At 42.8% G+C, this 27,402-nt stretch overlaps 1 protein-coding gene across 1 annotated transcript; it reads left to right on the top strand.

Annotated features, from left to right (window-relative positions):
* LOC137327668 (testis-specific serine kinase substrate-like) lies at nucleotides 1-27,387 on the top strand. The gene is made up of 9 exons (XM_067993468.1): nucleotides 1-544; nucleotides 6,684-6,816; nucleotides 7,314-7,397; nucleotides 8,055-8,401; nucleotides 13,462-13,656; nucleotides 17,169-17,327; nucleotides 19,350-19,485; nucleotides 23,130-23,254; nucleotides 27,037-27,387. Exons 2-9 carry the CDS (start codon nucleotides 6,730-6,732, stop codon nucleotides 27,218-27,220), a joined length of 1,317 nt encoding a protein of 438 aa, XP_067849569.1. The 5' UTR covers nucleotides 1-544; nucleotides 6,684-6,729; the 3' UTR covers nucleotides 27,221-27,387.
* Nucleotides 27,388-27,402: the final 15 nt, after the last annotated feature.

A 27,402-nucleotide genomic window follows, 5' to 3' on the forward strand; every position in this document is an offset into this window, starting at 1 on the left:
CCAGGTCCTTGCAGTGCCAGGTCCAGGTGCTTGCAGTGCCAGGTCCAGGTGCTTGCAGTGCCAGGTCCAGGTCCAGGTCCTTGCAGTTCCAGGTCCAGGTCCTTGCAGTGCCAGGTCCAGGTCCTTGCAGTGCCAGGTCCTTGCAGGTCCAGGTCCTGGTCCTGCAGTGCCAGAGCCAGGTGCATCTTCTGATGCTAGAGTAACTCTAGGCTGCACTGTTCAGTCACATTTATTTAATTAAAAATGAGAACCGTTGTACATCAAAAAGTGATTGCAAATTAGCAGCATCATTGGCAAGTTTATACAATAGGGATGTCTGTACATTTGCTAACAATACATTATCTTTTATATAGCTATAGACCATTCCTCCCTATGATGAAAGTAAACAGAGAACTCATCCTGTTCCATGATAAACCACACCAAATTATTACATAAAGTGGGAGCTTCAAATCTGTACCAAGAGAAAATGTTGTTCAATTGTAGATTCAATTCAGAAGGGTTCTCAAAAGAAGAGGTCCAACTACAGACTATTATCAAGAAAAAAGTGAGTATTATATAGCTGCCAAATCACACCTCAAAACTCTCACATTTGTTCTGCACCTATGGCTGTCTGTACTAGGCTTTATATAGTCTGGAATGAAAAAAAAAACATATAGCGCCTTTCAAAACCTCAAGACATCCCAAAGCGCTTCACAGACAATTAATTACTTTTTGAAATTCAGTCACTGTTGTAATGTAGGCAAACGCTGCAGCCAATTTGTCCACAGCAAAGTTCCGCAAACAGCAAAAGATAAATGATCAGTAAATCTGTTTCTTATTGGTGTTGGTTGAGGGATAGATGCTGTGCAGTACTATATGCTCAAGTCTGTGGAGTGGGATTTGTTTTGTCATGTTTAATCACATGTATACTTCATACAAACAACTGTACCCTGGAAATAATGAATTGCTGATCTCAATTATAATTAATTAGAATATTATGTAACAAAAGGAAGTAAACAGCTATTAAAAAAATTCAAAATAGATTTCCCCAAACAGCTATAAATAGCACCCCGTGCAGCACAGTTTGCTGCATTACCATCCAGTACGAAAATGTCATGTAACCTCACATAATCTTTTATGTAAGTCAGATAACAAGGACAAAATAGATTGATTTCTAGTCCACAAATTAATCTGGTGACTATTTTGGGTCTATCATCTTTGCTTTTGGCCAAGACACAGACTCAATGGTAATGCTCTCATCTGTCATTAGAGTCTGATCCTACTTTGTGCCAGCAGTTTCACACATCAAAAACTTCTCCCCACCTGGTGTATCAGAATCACTCCTTTCCTGGTTCTTCCTTAGATCTGCACAGGAATCTTTCTTAATACCCTCCATGGCCATGAGCAATCGGCTGGACACGCTCCTGCCCTAATATCGTGTGAGATTGTTTGCGTGAGCAACCTCAGGTATTAACTGTAGTTGGTTCTGGATCCTGAAGACAACATTGCTTAGCCTGTGGATGATAAGGGTTTATTCCATGTTCATTTAACTATACAATAGGCTTCATGTCTTATTTGTATCAAGAGCCAATATGTTCTTACATTACCTAAAATAGAATTAAGATTTTTATAATGTGAAATGTAGCATATTTGTGGAATTATGACTTTTGGCTCTGCACAAGAACACATGGCGATTCCTATTCTTAGACTCTGACTAGCAAACATGCAGATATTTGTCACTCTTCAGTGCTGGAGCCTGATAGAAACTATCCTCTCCTCAGTTTTCTTTCAGGTTAGAGGCTTATATGCTGTTGACTATATTGCTGAATAAGCATTGGCTTATATTACAACATTCTCTGTTATTGATTGTGTTGTATTGATTCTGTTTGTTCATTATAACTAAAGCCATATTAAGTGCTATATAAGTGTTCACTATTTACATTTAGGGTTAATTATTTTCACAATGTGTTCACTGTCAATGTGGGATGTATTGGAGTCCAACAATAGGAGACTTAGTATGCTGCATGTATTTTTTTTCTAAGTTGATTTTATTTTGCCTGGTAAAATCTAAAGAGACAGTCTGAAAACCCTGCTACTCTTATCGATGAGTAAACTTCTAACTTACTGGCAATTACAATTAGAAGAGGAACGCCTCCTTTTTTCCTCTTGTTGTACACTGGAAGATTTGTATTTTTTGTTGGGATGACAGGAGACTGCATATCTGTATCCTTGGTCAATAGGATGTGAAATTTGATGGGGACAATATGCAGGTTCAGGTGATTTTCCCTTGGTTCCAGGTTCTCTCCAATAAGCTTCGGAGGTCTTCTCTTTAAGCCTTGTGCCTCGTAGGGAACTCTGGGAAAGCCTCGATTATGGTTTGTTCTGAAGGGCAGTACTACCTTTCTGGAATGGTATGGGAAAGCTTTTTGCTCAATCTCCTGCAGCATCTCCCTCTCTGTTACCATGCACTAAATTAATTCAAAGCCAGGAAATGTACCCAGAGTGTCAGCAATCTGTAGCAGTGAGTCCTTTCTAAATTACATTGAGCCATTTTCTGTGCAGGGACCATAGGTGAAGCCCAATCATCTTCTAGACTTTTCTTACTTTTTTCTCCATTGTGCCATGGGTAATCTGCTCATTGGGTTACAAAATCAACCATCCATATGATGTAGGATTTTTTTCTCTATTAAAGATATTTAGAAGACCCAGAAAACATCTTAGAATCCACTTAGTAAACTTAGCACATCTACTGAATGTTGAAATATTGTTGATTGTTGTGCTGTAACATGTCCAGCAAACACGCAGACACAAGAAGAGTTTCCGGTTTCCTTGTCACCTCAGCTCCTTGAGTGAAAAGGATTTGGACAGTGTGTAGCACTTGCTGTACCAGCTCATGGTTTGTTTGCTCATATGTTTGAAAAAGATCGCCAGTTCATCTGGAAGATTTGTTACCCACAGGGGAGCTACCCCCTTCTGAATGATGATAACTCTTCTATGTTGATGCAGTGACATTCCCCCATAACTTGCAGAAGGGCTCATTGTTAATCTACAGGAGCCCCAACCAACCAGCAAGAGCGGCTTAGTTCCTTGAGGGGAAGGAAGAGAGAATGTTGCGAGGTGTATGCAATATGAATCTACAACATTTCTCAAAATGCATTCGATTACAGTAGAACTGCCATTATCTGAGCTTTAATTATCCACCTTCTCAAATATCGACCAGAAATTTAGTTGGATAAAGCCATGTGTGAGATGTCTTATTTTTTTTTCAAAAAATATACTTTATTCATAAAATTTTCAGCAGTTCATACAATACAGTTCTCATATCACATTCCAAACATACACAATATCAATTATGCAATTTGCAGGTTACATCAAGTACAGTTCAATGAAACACATTGGACATCATTACAGTTCATGACACTCTAGGGTGCCTCATTGCATCACAATCAATACAGGTGATTCATTACAGGTTCATTGCAGATTTATTGCGGGTACATTACATCAATTTTGAATTTTACATTCTGCCCGAGGGGGTTTTTCCCTGATTGCAGCCCCTCGGTATACAATGGCGGGAAGGCTCTAAACAGTTGCCTTTCCCCACAGAGCCTTTGCGGCGGCCGCACCCATCCTCAGTGCGTCCCTCAGCACGTAGTCCTGGACCTTGGAATGTGCCAGTCTGCAACACTCGGTCGAGGACAGCTCCTTGTACTGGAAGACCAGCAAGTTTCGGGCAGACCAAAGGGCGTCTTTCACCGAGTTGATGGTCTTCCAGCAGCAATTGATGTCCGTCTCAGTGTGCGTCCCCGGGAACAGCCCGTACAGCACAGAGTCCTGTGTTACGGAACTGCTCGGGACGAACCTGGACAGATACCACTGCATCTCTCTCCAGACCTTCTTTGCAAAGGCACATTCCAGAAGGAGATGGGTGACGGTCTCGTCTCCACCGCAGCCTCCTCTGGGACAGCGCGCGGTGACGCTGAGAGTCCGGGAGTACATGAAGGATCTGACGGGAAGGTCCCTTCTCACCACCAGCCAAGCTAGGTCTTGGTGCTTGTTTGAAAGCTCTGGCGATGAGGCGCTCTGCCAAATGACATTGACAGTCTGCTCGGGGAACCAACCGACAGGATCCACCATCTCCTTTTCCCGCAGGGTCTCGAGGACGTTACGTGCGGACCATTTAGACAGCTAGCTTTCACGAACCTCCTCCTGTCTGATAGAAATCAATTGCACTCCCTGAGAAAGATTACATTCAATTGATGCCATTTGTGTTGTGGTTGTGTTCATTCCCATACCTGAGGTATTGCTATGCCATCCATACATATAAGATCAGAATTTAGGGGGTCTCAATAATCTACCAAGTTTCATTTTGAGGGGGTGGATATTGTAGATAATGGAGGTTTCGCTGTACCACATTTGCATATTATAGTTCTCCCATCTGTCCTACCTAAGAGAAGAGATTCCTGTTTTCCGTACCGTGACGCCCCTCTGCTTGGGGGTCCCTTTTTCACTAATAAGTGTGTTATTGGAGCAGCTCTTTAGTGAGAGAGAGATTCAAAGAGGCAGACGTGACAAATTACGGAAATGTCCTGTTTAATGTCCTATCTCTAAATATATATATTAAGGGGGTTGTAGCTATCCCAGTACTTTGATCACGTTAAATTAGGTACTGCATGCTGAGAGAGATTCTCCGCTGTGCTTGTGTCCCTGTATGGATAAGGTGAGAAAATGTTAAAGTATTCACAGCATAATAAAATTAATTACTACCAGACAAATGTGTCTGGGAAAACAGTTGTAACGTCAAACCAGATGATAGAAATTCAACATTGATCACTGGGCCTGCAATTGTTTACATATGTTCATGAGTTTGTATGTGTCCCAATGGGGCTCCTGTGAGCAAGGCTCTTACATTTTGGCTATAGCCTTAATGGATGTGGATTGCTAGGCTGCTAATCTTCAGGATGTCTGTGTGCCTTTGAAACCTATTTGTGATTGGCAGCTGTATTTAATTGTGAAAGATACCCTTTGTCTCAGTTCAGACTTCAAAGCAAAACACAAAATTATTATTCACCCAGGGCATGGCATCTGCAGAAAGACCAAATGGCAACACAACATATAACTGTGTGTGCGTGTAATGAAAACTACTGAAATTTGAACAACATTCCAGCGTCCAAGGACGTAAATTCAATTGAAAAAAAATTAAAGCACTAAACAAGGCCAAAAGAAATAGGAGAATAGAAGGGTTTTGTTTTAATATATGTTAAGTTTACAGTTACATCACAGGCCAGGTTATACCACACTTTGAGAAAAATGGAGAGCAATGCAGTAGCACTGGACTCCTACTAGGAAGAGGGGAAGAGGACCTTATTCACACACCATTAGAACAACTGGCTGGGTATATTTTTTTCTCCCACTGTCTTTCCTCTATTCCCTTCTTGCTGAAGTCCCTTCCTCCCTCTCCGCATTTTTGTTTCTTATCTGCTTTATAAGATTAGATCTTGGCTGTACAGCAAGTACTGAACAAAATGTACATTTATGTTGTGCGTAAAAAAAAATGAAGAATATCAAATGTCTTTTTTTTTTAAAATCAACTTCCATTGCAAAGCGTATCATGATACCCTGGCACCCTAGAATGCTAGAAAATCATACAGCACAAAAGGAAGCCATTCGTACTATCGTGCTTGTGCTGGCTGTTTGAAAGAGCTACCTAATTAATCCCACTCCCCCACTCTTTCCCCATAGCCCTGCAAATTTTCCCTTTTCAAGGATATATCCAATTTCCTTTTGAAAGTTATTATTGAATCTGCTTCCATCACCCTTTCAGGCAGTGCATTCCAGATCACAACAACTTGCTGCATTGTTGCTCCACATTTCATGTCTGGTTCTTTTGCCAATTATCTCGAAATTGGCAAACTTTGAGATGATTGTGATATGACTTTGGAGGCTGATTATTTTGTAAATTCCTGTCACTGGAATTCTGCAGGCTCTATGACATCACGAAGCATTACATCATAACTGAACGTATCTGTGTTCTAGCAACATGACTTTGAAACAACACTTGTTTGAATATGACCCAACCATGTTCCACGGTCTTCTCTGAACCGAAAACTGGACGAGAGAGATGACTGAGACATTACCCTAGCAGATCCTGGCAATTTGTTGCCATTATCGTATACTTTTTCTTAGGTTACACACCTGAACGAAAGTGATCTATTGAAAATATTTGGCGCTGAGTTTTTTTATTTATCAAAATGGAAGTTATTTTCAAAACTATTTGGCAGTCCTCAGAGTTTGAGAGGGGTGAGATCGAGGAAGCATGGCTCTATCCTGAGACACAACAAATATCTCACGTGGGCTCCGAAGAAACTCTGGCTGTTTTAAACTGGTAATGGACCTTTTTGGGGGGGGTGGGGGGAGCGTAAATAATAAAGTGTATTATTCTTATGCAAATCATGAATGATAATTAATGGCAGGTTCTATGACCCTCACTTTTTCAATGAGAATTTAATTGTTTTTATCAGACATTCTCAATGAGGGAGCAAGAAAAGATATAGGATTCTACCTTCCTTCAAACTCAATCTATGATTGAATACTCAGCTCACTGAGTATTCAATGGTGGAGCTGAATCTCCACGTTTGACAATTAAAAACAATTTTTATGACATGCCTGAAGGAAATCTCTAACATTTTTATCCTCTTGTTTAACAGGCTGAACAATTATACTGTCGGCTCTGCTGCTGACCCCTTAGACATCATGTGGGTTGGGTTGAAACGAACTTATGGTTGCTCAGATATTTCAATTAAAAATATTATAAATAATGCCAAAAAGAAAAGTCAAGAGGTAAGTAGAGTTGAGTGAGGTTTGCAGTCCTTGGTGCAGTGTCAGAATAATGTAAAATGAAAATGTCTAGTTACTTTGACCTTCCTGGAGCTTAATTTGCCAATGATTTCTTTGGTCCCTCTTTTTGGTCCCTTCCAATCCTCACCTCTTCTGCGTTGTCCTCTTTCCCTTGTGAAGTATCTCCCCTTAGATATTCTTTTGTGTGAAGAATGCTATAAAAATGAAAGCTGTTCTTGTGGTATAAAGTCCCTTTTATTTTAAAGTGTTGTTTATTCACATTGATACAACAATATTTAGAATGAGTGCAATATAAAAATGGCTTAGGAATTGGCATACCCAGGATGTCATGTAAGCTTTAAACAACACCTGCACAACCTGGAGGCATTGGCATGCCTGATGATGGGCCTACAGGTTCTCAATCTCTGTTGCAATATTAATTGATGATGGCCTAGAGAATACTTGACAGTACTTTGACCCTGTTTGCTATTTCTTCTCAGTATGACTGTGAAGATGTTGAAGCATCAGTAGATAGCATACGACGCAAAGCAGCTGCTGTAAGGGAAAACTCCTCCCTGCTAGAGGTAAGCGCCTTACAGCCAATGAAGTACTTTTTGAAGTGTAGTCACTGTTGTAATGTAGGAAACGCGGTGGCCAATTTGCACAAAGCAAGCTCCCACAAGCAGTAATGAGATAATGACTAGATAATCTGTTTTTAGCGATGTTGGTTGAGGGATAAATATTGGCCAGGACACCGGGGAAAACTCCCTGCTCTTCTTCAAAATAGGGCCTATGGGATCTTTTACGTCCACCTAAGAGGGCAGACAGGGCCTCGGTTTAACATCTCATCTGAAAGACGGCACCTCCAACCGTGCAGCGCTCCCTCAATACCGCACTGGAGTATCAGCCGAGATTTGGTGCTCAAGCCTCTGGAGTTGGGCTTGAACACATAACCTTCTGACTTGGAGGCAAGAGTGCTATTGCTGAGGCTCGACTAACACCTAACATGTTTAACTGCATGTAAAAGAAATTTTGACATTGTATTTATTTAAATATTAGAATATAAGTTAAATAAGTCACGTGTTTGATGTAGGGTTTCCTTCAAAAGGCTATCCTTGTTCATAACCGCATATTGTGTAAAAATGTTAGCTGCATGTGTATCATTGCTATAGTGCATGACAGTGTTCAGAATATCTCAGAGAAAGGCCCACCACGCCCTCTATACTTTTCTCCCGTGCCAGCTTAAATTGCGACAGCTCTGCAAACGAATCAAAGAGGATACGATGAAGAAACACAAAAAGATTAAAGTCGATTTGAGCAAGAAGCTCAGAAAGAAAAGCCTGACCGACGAGATTGGCTCGTCAAACAGTCACAACCCCAACGAAAGTTTATGCCAGACGCTTGAATACGTTGTTGCTACTATGTCCGACCTGGAGGTAATGATGACAGACATGATAAACACTATAGAGGAGCATTCCAATACAGACAGAATACCAGAGAAGGACCTCGCAGCATCCAGGAAAGAGTCCGAAACTAGAAATACGCCACACAAACCCAAATCTTTATCATCGGTGTTAGAGGAAGTCAGGTAACCCCATAGCGTTAACATATTTCTGATAACGATAGGACTGTTAGAATTACACAGGATTGCAGAGAATTTACAGCACAGAAACAGGCCATTTGGCCCAACTGGTCCGTGCTGGTGTTTATGTTCCAAACGAGCCTCCTCCCATCCTACTTCATTTAACCATATCAGCATAACCTTCTATTCCTTTCTCCCTTATGTACATATCTAGCTTCCCCTTAAATGCATCCAGGCTATTCGCCTCAACTACTTGTGGTAGCAAGTTTCACATTCTAACCACTCTCTGGGTAAAGAAATTTCTCCTGAATTCCCTATTGGATTTATTAGTGACTATCTTATACATATGACCGTAGTTTTGGATTCCCTCATAAGCTAAAACATTCTCCCTACTCCCACCCCATCAAACCCCTTTATAATTTTAAAGACCTCTATTAGGCCACCCCTCAGCCTTCTTTTTTCTGGAGAAACGAGCCCCGGCCTGTTCAGTCTTCCCTGATGGTTATAACCTCTCAGTTCCATAAATCTTTTTTGCACCTTCTCCAGTGCCTCTATATACTTTTTGTAATATGGAGACAAGAACTGCACACAGTACTCTAAGTGTGGTCTCACCAAGTTTCTCTACAACTCTAACATAACTTCTCTGCTTTACTATTCTATTCCTCAATTGACAGAGCAGAACCGCGGGATTGGAATTCTAGATCACAGAGCTGACAAGGAATGCAGAAATTGGGCGTTCTTGTATTCTTATATACAGTCCCCACCACTTAACCATCCATGCTCATCGCGGCCGGCCGCCTACATCAGGCAGATGGTGCTAACCATCACCATAGGAGTCAATCACAAAGGCACCACTTATTGATAGAACGATTGAATCATATTCCTTGGTAATTTGACACTTGATTCAGCTGGTAGATTGTTAACGTGTCATGTAGTTGCTTAGCAAACATTGTTCCCGCTGTGAGGACTTAGACAGGGGCAAAACGTTTGAAAGATTAAAGCAAACGGAGGATACTTGCTGGGTGGTGGCCTTCAAAGGTGCCCCCTCTAATGCCCCCTACAAATCCGTGGCCATCTCCTCATACTGCAACAGTTCCTTCAGCACAGCTGGCTCACCGCCTGTTCTGCTTCTCTTCTGATGACTATCAGCACCCCTGGCCTGAAAGCAGAGAACATTAATGAAGATGTTAGCAAATGCCCGAGCTCCCCAAACAGCACCAGTATGTCATGACCACCAACCTGCTTGGGCCAGGTCTGCCCTCATTAAGTTGTAGGGTGTTTTTTTTCTGACGTGGTTATTTTGCTGATGATCTGTGAGGTGTTGTGTTCCCACTATTATTGTCCCCCCTCCCCCCAGAAACGTGAGCAACAGCCCTTGAAGAGATGCTGGTTTGCCCGATTTTCCAACTTGCAACCAATTAGATTGCAGGCCTGATGCCCTCCACACTTCTTCCTTGAACAGGGAGCCTGTTCTGATGACGGGGGTGACTTGCCTCTGAAAATGCAGCCAAATGCAACCCCAATTTTGCTGGCATTGAAACATCGGGCCTTAGCAGTCCTGCCCACACGTGCCCTATGCAGTGGCCCAACACACCATTACCAACGATGCCCCCTGCACTGCTTCAACCACCATGGATGCCTGTCTTTTATTCTGCTGCTGCTGTTTTCCTGTGTGAGCAAGAGAAAACTCTCTGATAAAGTTGAAATAAAGTGCCGTCATCTGCTTCTATTAGTGATCAGTATGTGTGCAGCAGTCTCCAATCCAGGCCTGGAGTTTGCCATGACTATTAAATTAAGATTGACTCAGAAGATCCCTGGCTGTGTGTAGGACGTTCAAGCACAAAGCCTTCTGTGCAGCAAGTCTGTCTTCAGAGAAGCCGGGCTTGGACTTCCTGTCCACCTGCTTTTAAATGGACAGGAGTGGCAAACAACTTTCTTTTGCCAGATAAAGGAATTTTGCTCGTCAAATGATGATTTTTTTTCCATCAGCAGATGGTGCTGTCCTACATAGTATTCCTAGATCATGATTTCTCCCTGTAGGTTATCGCCTCCCCAAATCTTCCAGTACTTTTCTGATGGTATTCCCTGTATATTTTTTATATGTTATTGTGCACAGTTGGAATGCACCAGAGAAACATATAAATGGCAGCGTTCAGTGTTGGCAAAATGGTATGGAGATGACTGGAGGGTCGAACTTCTCTCTGCTATGGTCTTGAGTGTGGTGTGTAGAATTGGGTTGAAAAAAAGAATTGAAGTGAAATCACTCCTTTTACAGTATAACTGTGCCTTTATTCCTGTTCAGAGTTATTATAACTCAGCATAAATCAGTGTAAACAATTGGGGCTCAAGGAAACGCTTGTTTCTAGCTTGTTGATCCTGCACGTCTCAGCCTGGAACTTACCCAGTGGATTTCTTCCAGTAAGAAGCCCCCTCTCTAGTGGATACATTCACAATCACATCAAGGTCTGGAGTTTCCTCTGCATTTGCGCCTAGAAAAGCCCGTAATCTTGGCACAAAGCAATTACACGGCTTAAAAGATTGCGGTATTTTGGGCGTGTGTGAGTTATGCGCGTAATTAATCTTCGCCCACAAAAATGGTCACTCCCCTGACTCTCAAATGCAAGTATCCTCCAGTTGTGCTTGTTTAGGGGTCTGTCAAAACTGCAACCAGATTTTCAGGCACAGCAGGAAACTATCATTTTTCTGGTTTTTAATTGAAATTTTTTGAGCCTTTTTTGAAAGAAAAAATTATCCTCAGAGACCCGCTCTGTATTTTCTGTTTCAATGAATTTTTATGGCATAAGTATCAGTCACATTAAAAATTGAAAAGCTTCTCCCATTGCAGGTTCTTAAACATGCTGGGCCTGATGTGCATGAATGACGGTGAAATGAGTTGAAACTTTATTTTTAAGACTCAAAGAAGAAATGTGCTGGTGTCAGTTCAGCGTTTCCTTGAGCCCCAATTGTTTACACTGATTTATGCTAATTTATGCCCATTGTAAATTTGGGTGTATTCCAATGAGATTGGGCAGAAACGTGAGCGTAACTTGACATTGGCAAAATGGGCACAGCTTCGGGTGCAACTTCCGGGTTGTGCCCACGAAGGAAACCACAGGCCAATGTAGTCTTAAAGCTTAAACACTACAGGGGCAACTTTTCAAGTACACGGTGGCAGCATTGTGAACCTTATCTCCTGGCCAGGCATCTCAGGGAACAACAGATGTGCTACCTATTTATATTCTAGCCGTTCAAAGGCAGGGCACCTGTGATTTTCTGATACCTGCTGCCGGAAACTTCAGGAATTGTGCCGTATTTTTTTTTTTGCTCCTGGCTGCTCTCAACTTTGTCTGTCAACTCCATTTCCCCACTTTTGATCCATATCCCTTAAAAGCTTTACCTAACAAAAATCTATCGATCTCAGTCTGGAAATTTTCAATTGCCCCAACATCCATTACTTTTTGGGGGAGAAAAAACTGGAATTCCAGATTTCTACTACCCTTTGTGTGAAGAAGTTCTTCCTGACATGACCCTTGAGCAGCCTAGCTCTAATTTTAAGGTTATGCCACCTTAATCTGGACTCCCTCACCAGAGGAAATAGTTTCTCTCTTTCTACCTTTTCAAATCCTTTAATCATCTTAAACACCTCAATTAGTTTGCCCCTTAATCTTCTATATTCAAGGGAATACAAGCTTAGTCTATACAACCTGTCCTCAGAACTTAACCCCTTTAGCCCCGGTTTCATTCTACTTCACTCCCCTCTACTTTGGATCTTATTTTGCTTCTCCTCTTTCCAGTCCCCCACCTCCATCTTAAAGCCTTTTCATTCCCTTGCTCGACTGATCTTCGTGCAACATGCAGCCGTTTTTCACCTCTTTCCAGCTTGTTTCAGTAAACGTGCTTGCATGCATCAAACCCATTAGTTCCTCTCTGTGAGAGGAGACATTTGACCCTCCCTCTATATTTGCTCAGTCCTACAAAAGGGACTCGCTTATAGTTCCCAGTCCTGACAAAGGGTCCAGACTTCAAACATTAACCTGTATTTTGTCTTTACAGATGCTGACCGGCCTGCTGCTTATTTCCAGCATTTTCTGTTCTTATTTCAGAATAGCCGGGTTTGTCCTTTTTTTCTGCCTGTGTACTCAGTTCTCATTAACTCAGATGCGGGGCTCACTGACTTCGCCATCTGCTGGTGGAAGCACCATGCTAAAGAAACCAAAATAAAAAATTACCTCAGCCTGTCTTTTACTTTAAGTTAGTAAACAGGTTTCAGGCAAGCCACTAAACAATTCGGCTGAGGCTGCTCAGAGCCGTTGTTCCCTTAACAGCCTTGTTCCATGGCATCTTTTTACAACAGATGGGCTTCACACTCGTGAAATATATTGGGGTCAATTCTACGGGTCAGTGTTCCTGTGGCAGGACTTCACGCGATGAAAGGGCGGATTGGACACGGAAATCGGCTCGCCCAATTTGCAGCCTTCCCCAGTTGTCTGGTTGTTTATCAATTGGGGGGAAGCACGAATCGGGCGCTCCGCGTGCAATTGTCCAATTGGCCCTTCTGTCAGGTGAGGCTCAGAGAAGGAGCACCAAATTTTAAGATTTACCTCATAAAATTTTGCTGAGATTGGCAAATTTCCAGCACAGCGGTACAGACAAACAACTAGTAAAAATTATAGCCTTAGCTAGAAAACTTTCCATTTCAGAACACGAGAAGGGCTAAGGTTAAGATTAGGCCTATCAGCCAGTTAATACATCCCTCTTGTAACCTAGCTCTCAAACCGTAGTATCCAGTTGCCTTTTCAGTGTCCCTTGGGCTTTGTTTTTCCCACAACAGATTATTCCAAACACTTACCACTCTTTGCTCATAGAACTTCCTACTAACATCTTTTTAAAAAAATTACTTTTGTACTAACTTTAATATCGGTCCCCCTAGCCCCACATGCTTGGATAAGCTTATTGCTGGGCCTACTAAATGGGAGGGGGAGGGGGATAGGAAGGAAGGGGCATTCTGTCCATTTCAGGACGACCTCTTATGCCAATTTGCAATTCGCTATCTGTGACCATTCCAGGAAGACGCTGGTAGATTTTAACTCAGAGTACCATCAGGACACGGTCCTTACGGAAGAGATGTTCAAGCAGACAGACAAAGTCAAAGAGAAGATGAGCAATCTACTACACCAGTGGGAAGTTAGTCAAGAGCAAGAGACCAGTTTGCATAAAATGCTTGGGGACTTCAGAACTGAAACGAATGACGTTTCCATCAGGTAAACAGGGAGAATCATTGCTTCATTCCTCACCTAGTGTGTAACTAAAGATTTGTTCCCTTAACCTGGAGCTGATGGACACCCATGCCTGGGAGTGCTTCACAGTCTGAGTTTTTAGGGCCGATTTTAACCGTCAGCCTCATCCCCCTCCCCCACTGCCCGGGCGCCCGGCGGTCAATGGTTTTGGCGGGGGAGGTAAGATGATGGGGGGGGGGGTTCAATCCATATTCCTGATACCTTCCTACACCACCCCCACCACTATTTATACATGCCCGAATTCAGACAGAGCAGCGGGGCATAATTTAAATGCCAGTGTCATGGTGCAATGAAGTCATCAGGATGCTCACACCATTTTAACCAAGAGCCCGACTAAGGCCCGCATGGTCTTCAGCCTGCCAAGTAAGTGGATTTTTAAAACTGAAATCAATGAAGTGTACAATTGGGCGGGGTACAAAACGGGCGTCTGACTCGAAGTCTCCCCGTTCCTGCCAGGCGGGTTAGGTTAAAATCAGAGTTGGTACATCCTGCACCTTGCACAATGGTATGCTCTGACACTGCATTTCCCATGCCCCTCACTGTAATACTTTGTTACTGTATAGCCCATGCCCCTCACTACAATACTCTGTCATTGCATATCCCACACCCCTCACAACAATACTCTGTTACTGCATAAACCACACCCCTCACTATAACATTCTCTGATACTGTATATCCAATGCCCCTCACTATAACATACTGTGACACACTCTTGTATGGCACTCTGGGACACACTGTAATATGTTACACTGTGACACACTGTGATATGTTACACTGTGACACATTCTGTAATGTATTACACTGTGACACATTCTGTAATATGGCACGCTGTGACACATTCTGTAATATGTTACACTGTGACACACTGTAATATGTTACACTGTGACACATTCTGTGGTATGTTACACTGTGACACATTCTGTAATATGTTACACTGTGACACACTAATATGTTACACTGTGACACATTCTGTGATATGTTACACTGTGACACATTCTGTAATGTGTTACACTGTGACGCATTCTGTGATATGGCACGCTGTGACACATTCTGTGATATGTTACACTGTGACATATTCTGTAATGTGTTACACTGTGACACATTCTGTAATGTGTTACACTGTGACACATTCTGTGATATGTTACACTGTGACACATTCTGTGATATGTTACACTGTGACACATTCTGTAATGTGTTACACTGTGACACATTCTGTAATGTGTTACACTGTGACACACTGTGATATGTTACACTGTGACACATTCTGTGATATGTTACACTGTGACATATTCTGTAATGTGTTACACTGTGACACATTCTGTAATGTGTTACACTGTGACACATTCTGTAATGTGTTACACTGTGACACATTCTGTGATATGTTACACTGTGACACATTCTGTGATATGTTACACTGTGACACATTCTGTAATGTGTTACACTGTGACACATTCTGTGATATGTTACACTGTGACACATTCTGTGATATGTTACACTGTGACACATTCTGTAATGTGTTACACTGTGACACATTCTGTGATATGTTACACTGTGACACATTCTGTGGTATGTTACACTGTGACACATTCTGTAATGTGTTACACTGTGACGCATTCTGTGATATGGCACGCTGTGACACATTCTGTGATATGTTACACTGTGACATATTCTGTAATGTGTTACACTGTGACACATTCTGTGATATGTTACACTGTGACATATTCTGTGGTATGTTACACTGTGACACATTCTGTAATGTGTTACACTGTGACACTTTTCTGTGATATGGCACGCTGTGACACATTCTGTGATATGGCACGCTGTGATTCACTGTGATATGTTACACTGTGACACATTCTGTAATATGTTACACTGTGACACACTGTGATATAGCACACTGTGACACACTCTTGTGACAGCACACTATGACACACTTGTGATATGGCCCACTGTGACACACTTTATGATGTCACACTGTGACACATTCTGTGACGTGGCACACTATGACACACCTTGTGACATGGCATACTGTGACACACTCTGAGACATGGCACACTGTGATGCACTTACAATATATCTAAGCAAGCAATACAACAATCACTATTTACTAATAGATGCTACGACTGATAACTATCATCTGAAACTGCGGCATCCAAATTATGGCCCTCAGTTCCACTTGCACTGATACACCTTACTTTCTGGTTTCTTCGGTTTGAAGTTAGAGGTCCTGGAGGTTTGGAAAGGGCTATTCTGAACACCACATTCTGTTAGTATCTGCACCTTGTGTTATTTGCAAATTACAGGGAACTTGGATGTCAACTTTATAGGTGGCCCCATTGTATGCAATTATGTGGCCCGCAAAGACAAAAAGCTGGAACACCCCTGACAGTCTCCTATTCAGTGATCCACCTGCTTAATATAGTTTTAATTAGCTTGACGAGATGACGTGTTAAATAGCGCATTTCCGTGTAGTGTAAACTTCTTGAATTCAATGGAATGAAAATCGGGCATGTTTTACAATGAGTGGTGATCTGCCACTTTGCCACTCAGGTGGTGAAAGTGAAAATTATCCCCTGGGAATCAGATGCCCCGGAAAGGTAGAGAGTTGGGAAGCTTGGACAATGGAGAGCAGCGAAGCCTGAAAAGTGAGGAGTTTTGGACAGGCAGGGACTTGGGCGGGGTTAAATAGTAGCAAGAGAGGAAGTTTCAAGAGTGTAGCTCTTGTTGTTAAGTTTAGTTAGTAACAAACTAGAAAAAAATTTCAGAGCTTCAAAGCGTGTGGTGTGTATTGATCAGCCATTTTAGTATACTGCACGCAGCTGTCAATCGTACAAGCATTTCCAGGTCAGAGAGAACAGTCAAGAAACTTCCCCTACTTAACTATTGAGACAAAGTTACACCATTGATATGGACAGCACAAAGGACTAAGTATTGGAGGGTGGAGTGCAGAGATGTCTGAAGAATGTGGAGGTCTGGAGATTCGGGTGGTGGGGAGACCTGAAGAGTGGAGGGTCGAGTAGGAACACGTTAAAACTGATCTGGGCATAACAGGCTCAGCTTGTCCAGACTACCCAACAAATCTTGGAGACCTGTCAATGTGTTTGGTTTGGACAGGCACGGTTTATCTGACTGTCCAGATTCTCTGCAAGTGAAGTCCCTGAGGGGGTAAAATTCAATTGACTTCAATGGAAAAAGGAATCAGGCAGGGTGTCTGATGGGCGGCCAATCCATTGCCACCTGCTGAAATTAAATTTTACCCCCTCCATGTAACATCAAAAAAGAACCTCTTCAAACCTTTGTAGTCACTGCAGTTCAAAATATAGTAATGAGGTAAGCAGAGATACATCGGTAATACTCATAATATTTAGGATTACAGGCAGTGCAGATGAACATAATTTCCTTTAATACATTTAGATTGTTTTCCTGCGTGCACTAAGACCTGGCACTAACCGAATGTTTTATAACTGAATTTCCAGCATGAATGAGTCATCTGAAGCAATGTCAAAAATTGCAGCAGACACAAGTGATCTTGCAGGAGCACACACACTGTTAGAAGCTATCCTGGTCGAGCTACACAGAGCCAATGACCTGAGTCAAAAAAGCAGCTACTTGCTGACCAAACCCCAGAGTGGAAAGTAAGCAGCAAAATAAAGAAGCAAAATGGAACAGTTACTATACTATGTATTAGATGTCTAGAAATACTGTGTAATATTAATAATATTATCCACATTAGATCTGTGGGAATACTGTATAATATTAATATACTCTGCATTAGATCTATGGGAATACTGTAATAATATTAATAGTCTCTGATTTAGGTTGTGGGTATATTATATTATAATACCAATATACTCACATAAGGTAGAATAATATTAATATACACTGTATTAGATCTGTAGCAATATTATAATATGAATACATTCTACATCATATCAGTTGGAACATAGAAATGTTGTATCATGTGTGGGGATAAGTGGAGTTGTTCTGTATAAACTGTGAATCTTTTAAAGGAATTACTGCCTTGAACATCATGTCTATCACATCAGGACTCAGGTTAGTATCTGTAGTTTTAGATGGAATTAACTTGAGGTACAGATGCAGTAGTTTTATGTTGTTTTTATCCCCATTTTGTCGTTTATGATAAAGACAGGATGATACAGGATGTTCATGCGAGTTAACTGTGCAACTGTTATTACCTTGCATAGAGAATAATGTATAGCTCTCAGTGAATCACAAGCCTGCAATCTAACAAAGTCTGCAATTGATGTGATATTTCGTGGTGCAGAGCCTGTTACACTCAGAATTAGAAGGTGAATATATTTCCCTTGTGCAAATTCTAATGCTTTTACCACCTGTGGACTCATCACAACAGTGACAGGAATCTGTGGGATTCTGCTCAATATTATATACTCCATATCAGATATAAAAATATCTATATACTCTGTATTATAGAGTCATAGAGTCATAGAGTTATACAGCACGGATAGAGGCCCTTCGGCCCATCGTGTCCGCGCCGGCCATCAGCAGTTATAAGAATATTAATAAACTCTGTATTAGTTATAAGAATATTACTATACTCTGCATTAACTATAAGAATATTAATATACTCTATTAAATATAAGAATATTACTATACTCTATTAACTATAAGAATATTAATATACTCTGTATTAGATATGAGACTATTAATATACTCTGTATTAACTATAAGAATATTAATATACTCTGTATTAGATATAAGAATATTTATATACTCTGCATTAACTATAAGAATATGAATATACTCTGTATTAGATATAAGAATATTTATATACTCTGCATTAACTATAAGAATATTAATATACTCTGTATTAGATATAAGAATGTTAATATACTTTGCATTAACTATAAGAATATTAATATACTCTATTAGTATCAGAATATTAATATACTCTGCATTAATAAGAATATTAATATACTCTGTATTAAGCATAAGAATATAAATATACTCTATTAGATATACGAATATCAATATACTCTGTATTAGAAATAAGAATGTTAATATACTTTGCATAACTATAAGAATATTAATATACTCTGTATTAAGTATCAGAATATTAATATACTCTGCATTAATAAGAATATTAATATACCCTGTATTAAGCATAAGAATATAATTTACTCTGTATTCAATGTAAGAATTTTAATATACTCTATATTAGGTAAGAATATTAATATACTCTCTATTAGGTATAAGAATATTCTATTAATATCATACATCAATCAGTTCAGAAGCAGAAAGACAGGTGAACATTTCCGGTTGTGATCCTTCATCAGGAATTGACTTTTTTTGTTGAAATCTGCTTTTTATTGACCTTCCAAATTGCTTTTTCTCCTTCGTTAACCGACTTTGATCTTTCCTGCCATCTCCTCAAACAAAGTAGCAGTTCTGGGTGCCCTACATGGGAGGGAAGGGAAAATTCCTCCATTTTTGTAAGGACTATGTTCGTCGGGATGTCAACACAAATATAAAGTTCTGTGGAAAATGGTCTGAAAGGCGGTGAGATCAATAACATACTTAAAACCAAAGAGCGCTATCTTTTCTTCTGGGCTGTTGGGTAGGAGAACAGGTCTGTTCTTGTTTACAGTTGCTTTGTTTTTTGTTTTGTTCTGCAACAGCGTGATGGAATGTTGCTTCAGCGCAGAGGCTGTGCAGCAGGTCCTGAAAAAATCGACATCCTCTATCGCAGAGGAAATTCATCGCATGGAGGACAGCACATATAAGGAAGTGAAGAGCTGGAGGCAAAAAGTTGAGGTGACTAATAAGCTTAGGAACACAGGAACAGGTGAAGGCTATTCAGCCCCTCGAGTCTGCTCCAGCATTCAATTAGATCATGGCTGATCTGTGCCTCAACACCATTTACCCGCCTTAGCTCCATTATCTAACAAAAATCTGTTGATCTCAGTCTTAAAAGGTCCAATTGACCATGCGTCCACAGACATCTGGGTGGGAGAATTCCAAATTTCTACTACCCTTTGTGTGAAAAAGTGTGTTCTGATTTCGCTGCTGAATGGCCGAGCTCTAATTTTAAGATTATGCCTCCTCGATCTTGATTCCCTCACCAGAGGAAATAGTTTCTCTATATCTACTCTATCAAATCCTTTCAACATTTTAAATACCTTGCTCAGATTAACCCTCAATGGTCTATACTCAAGGGAATACAAGCCAAGTTTATGTAGCCTGTCCTCATAATTTAACCCTCTAAGCCCCGGTATCATTATGGCGAATCTGCGCTGCACCCACTCCTAGGCCAATATATCTTTCCTGAGGTGCAATGCCCAGAACTGAATGCAGTATTCCAGATGGGGTCTGACCAAGGCTCTGTACAACTGAAGCATCACTTCCTCCTCTTTGTATTCAAGAATCTTTTTTCTTTGTTAAAGACAAAACAATGTCCATTAACAGTACATTAACGTGCAGTGGCACATGGAAGCATGCACAAGTTCACATTGGTGTGCATAGGAGCACATTGCCATTTATAAAAGCGTATGGCCTAGGTTTTCTGCTCTGAGAGATACCAGGGATAACAGGGGCAGTGAATCAGCCAGGAAGCCCTTCCTCTGGCTTGCTGCCTGGCACCGCTACATAAGAACAATAGAAATAGGAGCAGGAGTAGGCCATACGGCACCTTGAGCCTGCTCCGCCATTCAATAAGATCATGGCTGATCTCTGACCTCAACTCCACTTTCCCGCCCAATCCCCTTATCCCTTGATTCCCCAAGAGTCCAAAAATCTATCAATCTCAATCTTGAATATACTCAATGACTCAGCATCCACAGCCCTCTGGGGTAAAGAATTCCAAAGATTCACAACCCTCTGAGTGAAGAAATTCCTCCTCATCTCAGTCTTAAATGGCCGACCCCTTATCCTGAGACTATGCTCCCTAGTTCTAGGCTCTCCAGCAAAAGTTTGTATTCCAACCCCCTTGCAATAAGGGCCAACATGCCATTTGCCTTCCTAATTGCTTGCTGTACCTGCATGCTAACCTTTTGTATTTCCTGTACGAGGACACCCAAGTCTCTCTGAACACCAACACTTAATAGTTTCTCACCAATTAAAAAATATTCTGTTTTTCTACTCTTCCTACCAAAGTGAATAAACTCGCATTTCCCCACATTATACTCCATCTGCCACCTTCTTGCCCACTCACTTAACCTGTCTATGTCCCTTTGCAGACTATTTGTGTCCTCCTCACAGCTTACTTTCCCACCTAGATTTGTATCGTCAGAAAACTTCGATACATTACACTCAGTCCCTTCATCGAAGTCATTGATATATTTTGTAAACAGCTGAGGCCCAAGCACCGATCCTTGCGGCACCCCACAAGTTACAGCCTGCCAACCTGAAAATGACTCGTTTATCCCTACTCTCTGTTTTCTGTCCTTCAACCAATCCTCAATCCAAGCTAATATATTACCCCCAACCCCATGCGCCCTTATCTTGCATAACAAGCTTTTATGTGGCACCTTATCAAATGCCTTTTGAAAACCCAAATATACTATATCCACTGGTTCCCCCTTTATCTACCCTGCTAGTTACATCCTCAAAAAACTCTAATAAATTTGTCAAACACGATTTCCCTTTCATAAAACCATGTTGACTCTGCCTAATCATATTATGATTTTCCAAGTGCCCTGTTACCACTTCCTTAATGATGGATTCCAGCATTGTCCCGACGACTGATGTCAGGCTAACTGGCCTGTAGTTCCCTGTTTTCTCTCTCCCTCCTTCCTTGAATAGTGGGGTTACATTTGCTACCTTCCAATCCGCTGCCACCACTCTAGAATCTAGAGAATTTTGGCCAATGCATCCACTATCTCTGCAGCCACCTCTTTTAGAACCCTAGGATGTAGGCCATCAGGTCCAGGGGATTTATCGGCGTTTAGTCCCATTAGTTTCACTAGTACATTTTCTCTACTGATATTAATTACTTTAAATTCCTCATTCTCATTCCGTGATTTTCTACCAGAACTGACGGCAGCCTTTGAACGCGTCTCTCCAAGTATAGGCTGACACGTTCAAATAACCTGGTAATGACAGGATGTCAATCAATGTAATTCCCTTCATTGCTGCCATTGCAATGCTGAGCACCAGGAATGCCAGCATGCTCCGAGCAACCATGTCAGAGGGAGGGGAGGCTTTAGAGAAAAAATCCCACCCCCCCCCCCCTCAATTAGGCCTGTATTCAATTGTGGGAAACAATATGACAAGCTGGGGCAGTAGTAGTTGCTGTTCTGTGGTTAGGGCTCAGGCACAATGTTGGGGCAGAGCAGAGAGAGCTTTGCTCTATCTCTGGCCATACTACACTTGCCCTGGGAGTGTACGATGCTGACACTTGGTGCCTGAAATGGGAAGCGTTCCATTCCACAGCATCAATGGCCCTCATTTTGATGAGCACATAAACATTTATAGAGAGAAAAAATTATATTTGTTAGAATAGCCAATCAGCCACAACCTGCCATGTTAGGACATCATGGCACAACTACCAGTGGGTTGTGGGCCAGCGCTGATGTCAATGTGGACATCCACAGGCAAGGCCACCCTGTCCTATCCTGTCACATTCTATCCCATCCTGTCCCATCCCATCCCGTCCCACCCCATCCCGTCCCATCCCATCTCAACCCATCCTATTCAACCCCCTCCCGTCCCATCCCATCCTGTCCCATTCCATCCTGTCCCATTCCATCCTGTCCCATCCCATCCCACCCATCCCATTCCGTCCAGTCCCATTCCGTCCAGTCCCATCCCGTCCCGTCCCATCCCCTCTCATCCCACCCCACCCCATCCCGTCCCAACCCATCCTGTCCCACCCCATCCCATCCCATCCCGTACGACCCCATCCTGTCCCATCCCATCCCATCCCATCCCGTCCAACCCCATCTCATCCCATCCCGTACCACCCAATCCTGTCCCATCCCATCCCACCCAATCCCGTCCCACCCCATCCTATCCCACCCAATCCCGTCCCATCCTGTCCCACCCAATCCCGTCCCATCCCAACCCAACCTGTCCCATCCCATCCTGTCCCATCCCATCCCGTTGCTGTCCCACCCAATCACATCCCATCCCGTTCCAGTTCCCATCCCGTTCCCTTCCCATCCCGTTCCCATCCCATCCCATCCTCTTATCTCTTCTGTCATATATTTAAAGAGGCCATAAAAGATATTCAGGGTAGATTTCCGTCTTCAAAAGCAGGGCGGTAATCTGGCAGAATGGATCACCGCTCTTTATAGAAACCACCTGACTTTCATTCCCTTGAACCCGGGTGGATTCTACAATGGCTGGGCGATTCAGTCCACCAACCTATCATCCAGGCGGCAAAGATGGAAATCTACCCCCATCGCCTTCGGCAACGAAAAGAAAAATAGTTACCGTATTTTTCCAACTATCACCTGTAGGACCTGCGGCACCAACTGCACCAGGAACATTTCCGCTGCTGCACCATGGAGTCCGAAATCCGTCTCCTCCGAGATGAAATAATGCGGCTGCAGAAGCATCTGTTCTATCAGCAATCATCCGATAGGTATGTACCGTGGCTCTGGGGTGATTGATCATTACACCAAGCGCCTGTGCTACTTACTGGGCACCTGCCCTAACTTGGGGATGCCACATTGACTGTATGACCCCAACAGCCAGTGTGGCTGAGATTGGCTGAACTGGGATCGTCCTGGTCTGTGTGGCTCAGTGACAAGCCACGAGGCGCATTGACCTACTGAGTCATCAGTGGGGGAATTAGTGGGTGCGCTGTCTACAGAAAGTGACCTTCTCTCAGAACCGTTGCCATGGCTGCAGCTCTTAAACTGTGCACACATTTGATTTATTGTACGCATGTCCTGAGAGCACTTGGGCTGTACCCACCAGCTGTGCCTGCAGTGTTCCACCGTGATCACAGTCGTGCTGTGCCCAGACGTCCACATTATTCAAGACATTCTTTCTCGACGATTTTTTCTCATCTGGACATCTTGCAGTGAGCGAGAGCCATCTGTGGCTCCAGTCAACAACAACAACTTGCATTTATATAGTGCCTTTAATGTAGTAAAACGTCCCAAGGCACTTCCCAGGAGCGTAAATCAGACAAAATTTGCCCAGAGCCAAAGAAGGAGACATTAGGACAGGTAACCAAAAGTATGGTCAAAGAGGTAGATTTTAAGCAGCGTCTTAAAGGAGGAGAGAGAGGTAGAGAGGTGGAGTCATAGTAGTTGATATTGTACGTGAAACCCCTGCTTGATTTAGGATGTCCAATCGCTGGCAGTTTAGGCTGCCTGAAGGGTATAGACCAGACATAGTCCCTCAAGAAGTAAAGGTGGTGCAGCAAAAGCTGGAGCTCCTTGGAGGAGTAGAGAAATTAAAATTCAAATGAGACTTAAAGAGGAAGCATATAACAAATCTGGGGCTAATAGTACAGAAGATACCTCCGATACTCAGTGCTATTGAAGTCAATGAGACTGAATATGGAGCGAGGCATATAACGGGCATTCGGTGCGACACCGCCCGTTCTGCGTTCCCGCCCACATTCAATTTCACCCTGTATGATTCCATGGTAGTGGTTGCAGAGAAATGCAGCAATGGGGAGGGAGGGAGGGATTGTGGGTTGAAGAGGGGGGGGTTTGGACCGGCATTCGGGAGGGAGGGAGGGATCGCGGGGCATAAGGGGGAGGGTCGGCCAATTGAGGCAGCGAGGGGAGGCCGCGATCGACAGGTGGGTTTGCTTGAGGGACCAGAGGGAAGCATTCCTGCTCCTCCTGGCTCACAAGCAGTGCTGGATCTGGCTGCTCCTCCCATCTCCACTTTGTTGCCAGGTTTCCTGAGCCCTGGGAAAACCAGCCAGACAGCCTTAAATTTAAATCAGGCTCCCAACTGCACTGTGGGAGCCTGATTTAAATATTATAATGAGGTGCCCTTCCCCCCGAGAGCGGGGCACAGACACGGCTCGAAACCCGCTGCCGTAAAAATGGCGGCAGGCACGTATGAAATGGGTTGGGGTCGCGTTTTGTGATTTTAAATTTTTAACCTCCTCCTCAGACCCTCTCCCGCCCGTCGTGGGGTGGGGGGGGCGGTGGTTAATATCGACCCCCTAATATCTGTGTCACCGCCCCCCCCTTGTGGATGGATGAAGCAGGATATAGAAGAAGGAATCTAATGGGATTAGAGAATACAGATTAAGTCATAGAAAAAATTAGCCCTTAAAAGGAAAACAATTGTCATTGTATTTAACTTTATTTACACTGAAGTATGAAGCCTGTCGGCAGTCTGTGGTGTTGCTGTCCTGTGGAGAGAAGATGGGAAAGTGGGGGAGTTGAATGACAGAATTGGAAGAAATCAGGGATGGAGCTGTATTCAATTACAATCTCCCTCGCATGCCCTTTCACAGACATCTAATGGCACTTGCACTGTATAAAGGGAGTAGGCCAGATGTACAATTAGCTCTTTCTGACCTTTAATGCAAGACATTAATGATAGGTACGTTTGCAGTTTAATACCAAAATATTGTACCATTCATCAGAGCACAGCTGGATATTTCCCTGCTAAATGTCACATGTGTTGGGAAATAGTTTGCAGAGTATTGGAAAGGTCGAATTACAGCTTCCCACGGGCCAAGGTTAATCAGGTCACACTCCAGCAAGGAGTAGAAGCCTTCAGGAGAGGCGAGGCGGGAGAAAATCGGTGAGGGGAAAAAACACATTAATCAAGCTAAGCTTTGGGATATATATGTTAAAAAAAAGTTTTGTTTCAAAATGACAGGCGGTAGAACGAAAAGAAAGAAAGACTTGCATTTCTATAGCGTCTTTCACAACCTCAGGATGTCCGAAAGGGCTTTACAGCCAGTTAAGTATTTTTGAAGTGTAGTCACTGTTGTAATGTCGGAAACGCGGCAGCCAATTTGCACACAGCAAGATCCCACAAACAGCAATGCAATAATGACCAGATAATTTCTTTTTAGTGATGTTGGTTGAGGGATAAATATTGGCCAGCACACTGGGGATAACCCCACCACCCCCCCCCCCCCTGCTCTTCTACGAAATAGTGCCATGGGCTCTACCTGCGAGAGCAGAAGGGGCCTCGCTTTAACGTCTCATCCAAAAGTCAGCACCTCAAACAGTGCAGCGTTCCCTCAGTACTGCACTGGAATGTCGGCCTAGATTTTGTGCTCTGGTCTCTGGAGAGGGACTTGAACCCACGAACTTCTAACTCAGAGGCGAGAGTGCTACCACTGAGCCAAGGCTGACATCTATATCCTGCATCAGCTCATGCTCGGGACCCGGCAGTGCAGTTTGATTCTGAAATATCCAACCGCAGTTTGATTCCCTTCCAATGTGCTCGCTGGGAAACAACAGGCCCTTTTACGCTGGTGCTTGGATTAGTTTGGATCATGAACGTCCGAGTCTTGGGTAGCGCCCGTGTTCTTTTAGTGCATCTGCCGTTCCGCCTTTGGGAGGAGCGAGTTAGATGCAGCAGCGTAAGGACAAGAAGTCAATGAAGCAGCCGCCGCTCTCCCACAGTCTGAACAAAGAACAAGTGTCATGCAAAAGGGCCTCGTGAGTTAGAGCAAGAGGATTGTGCGGCCAGTTTTGATTTCAATTCAGCAAGGGTGCAGGGAGGGGGGGAAGAGAGTGTAGGGCAGTAAAGTGTGCCCAACACCAAAGTGGATGGAGGAGGGGCAAGAGAACATAGGGACAGGAGAAGGCCATTCAGCCCCTCAAACCTGTTCTGCCATTCAATTCGATTATGACTGATCTGTATCTTAACTCCATTTATCCGTCTTATGTTCCATATCCCTTAGTACCTTTATCTAACCAAAATCTATCGATCTCTGTCTTGAAATTTTCAATTGATCTAGCTTTTGGGGAGAGATTTCTGGATTTCCACTACCCTTTGAGTGAAGAAGTGCTTCCTGACATCACCCCTGAATGGCCTAGCTCTAATTTTAAGGTTATGCCCCCCTTTGTTCTGGACTCCCCCAACAGAGGAAATCATTTCCATCTACCCTATCGACTCCTTTAATCATCTTAAACAATTCAATTAGATCACCCCTTAATCTTCTATATTCAAGGGAATACAAACCTAGTCTGTGCAACCTGTCCTCATAATTTAACCCTTTTAGCCCCGGTATCATTCTGGTGAATCTGCGCTGCACCCCCTCCAAGGCCAATATATCACTCTAAGAAAGCTTAAGAGTGTGGCCAACACCAACAGTGTTTCCAAAAGTAAAAAGTAAGCAATTCCTTCCTATTATATTATTCATATTATAGCTAGCTGCAACTATTCTTTAAGTTCTGCTCTCTCCCTCCCTTTTTTTGAAACGAGTTCAAAAAAGTCTGACACCGAAGACATCTTCAGAAAGATTTGTGACATATGTGATCGCATCCAAGAGCTCAGCCAGGGGACCAGCCTCTCTTTACAAGACAAGAGAAGCAGCTTCACTGTGTCCTCAGTGCACCGAGTCCGACATTCAGAAGAGCTGACGGCCGAATTCTCCGGTGATAAATAGATCCGACCGCAAATGAACGGCAACAAGGAACTTTGGGACATCTGCATTCAAGCTTCAGATTGGTACATGCTTGTGCCAACCACCAACAGACAGCACTGAAATATCACCACTCTGTATATGTTTATGACCAAGATCAGATAATTATCTGTAATAAATCTTCTCATAGATAGCCAGCTCAACTG

This window comes from Heptranchias perlo, chromosome 12, assembly GCF_035084215.1.
Source record: "Heptranchias perlo isolate sHepPer1 chromosome 12, sHepPer1.hap1, whole genome shotgun sequence".
NCBI classification, from domain to species: Eukaryota; Metazoa; Chordata; class Chondrichthyes; order Hexanchiformes; family Hexanchidae; genus Heptranchias; species Heptranchias perlo.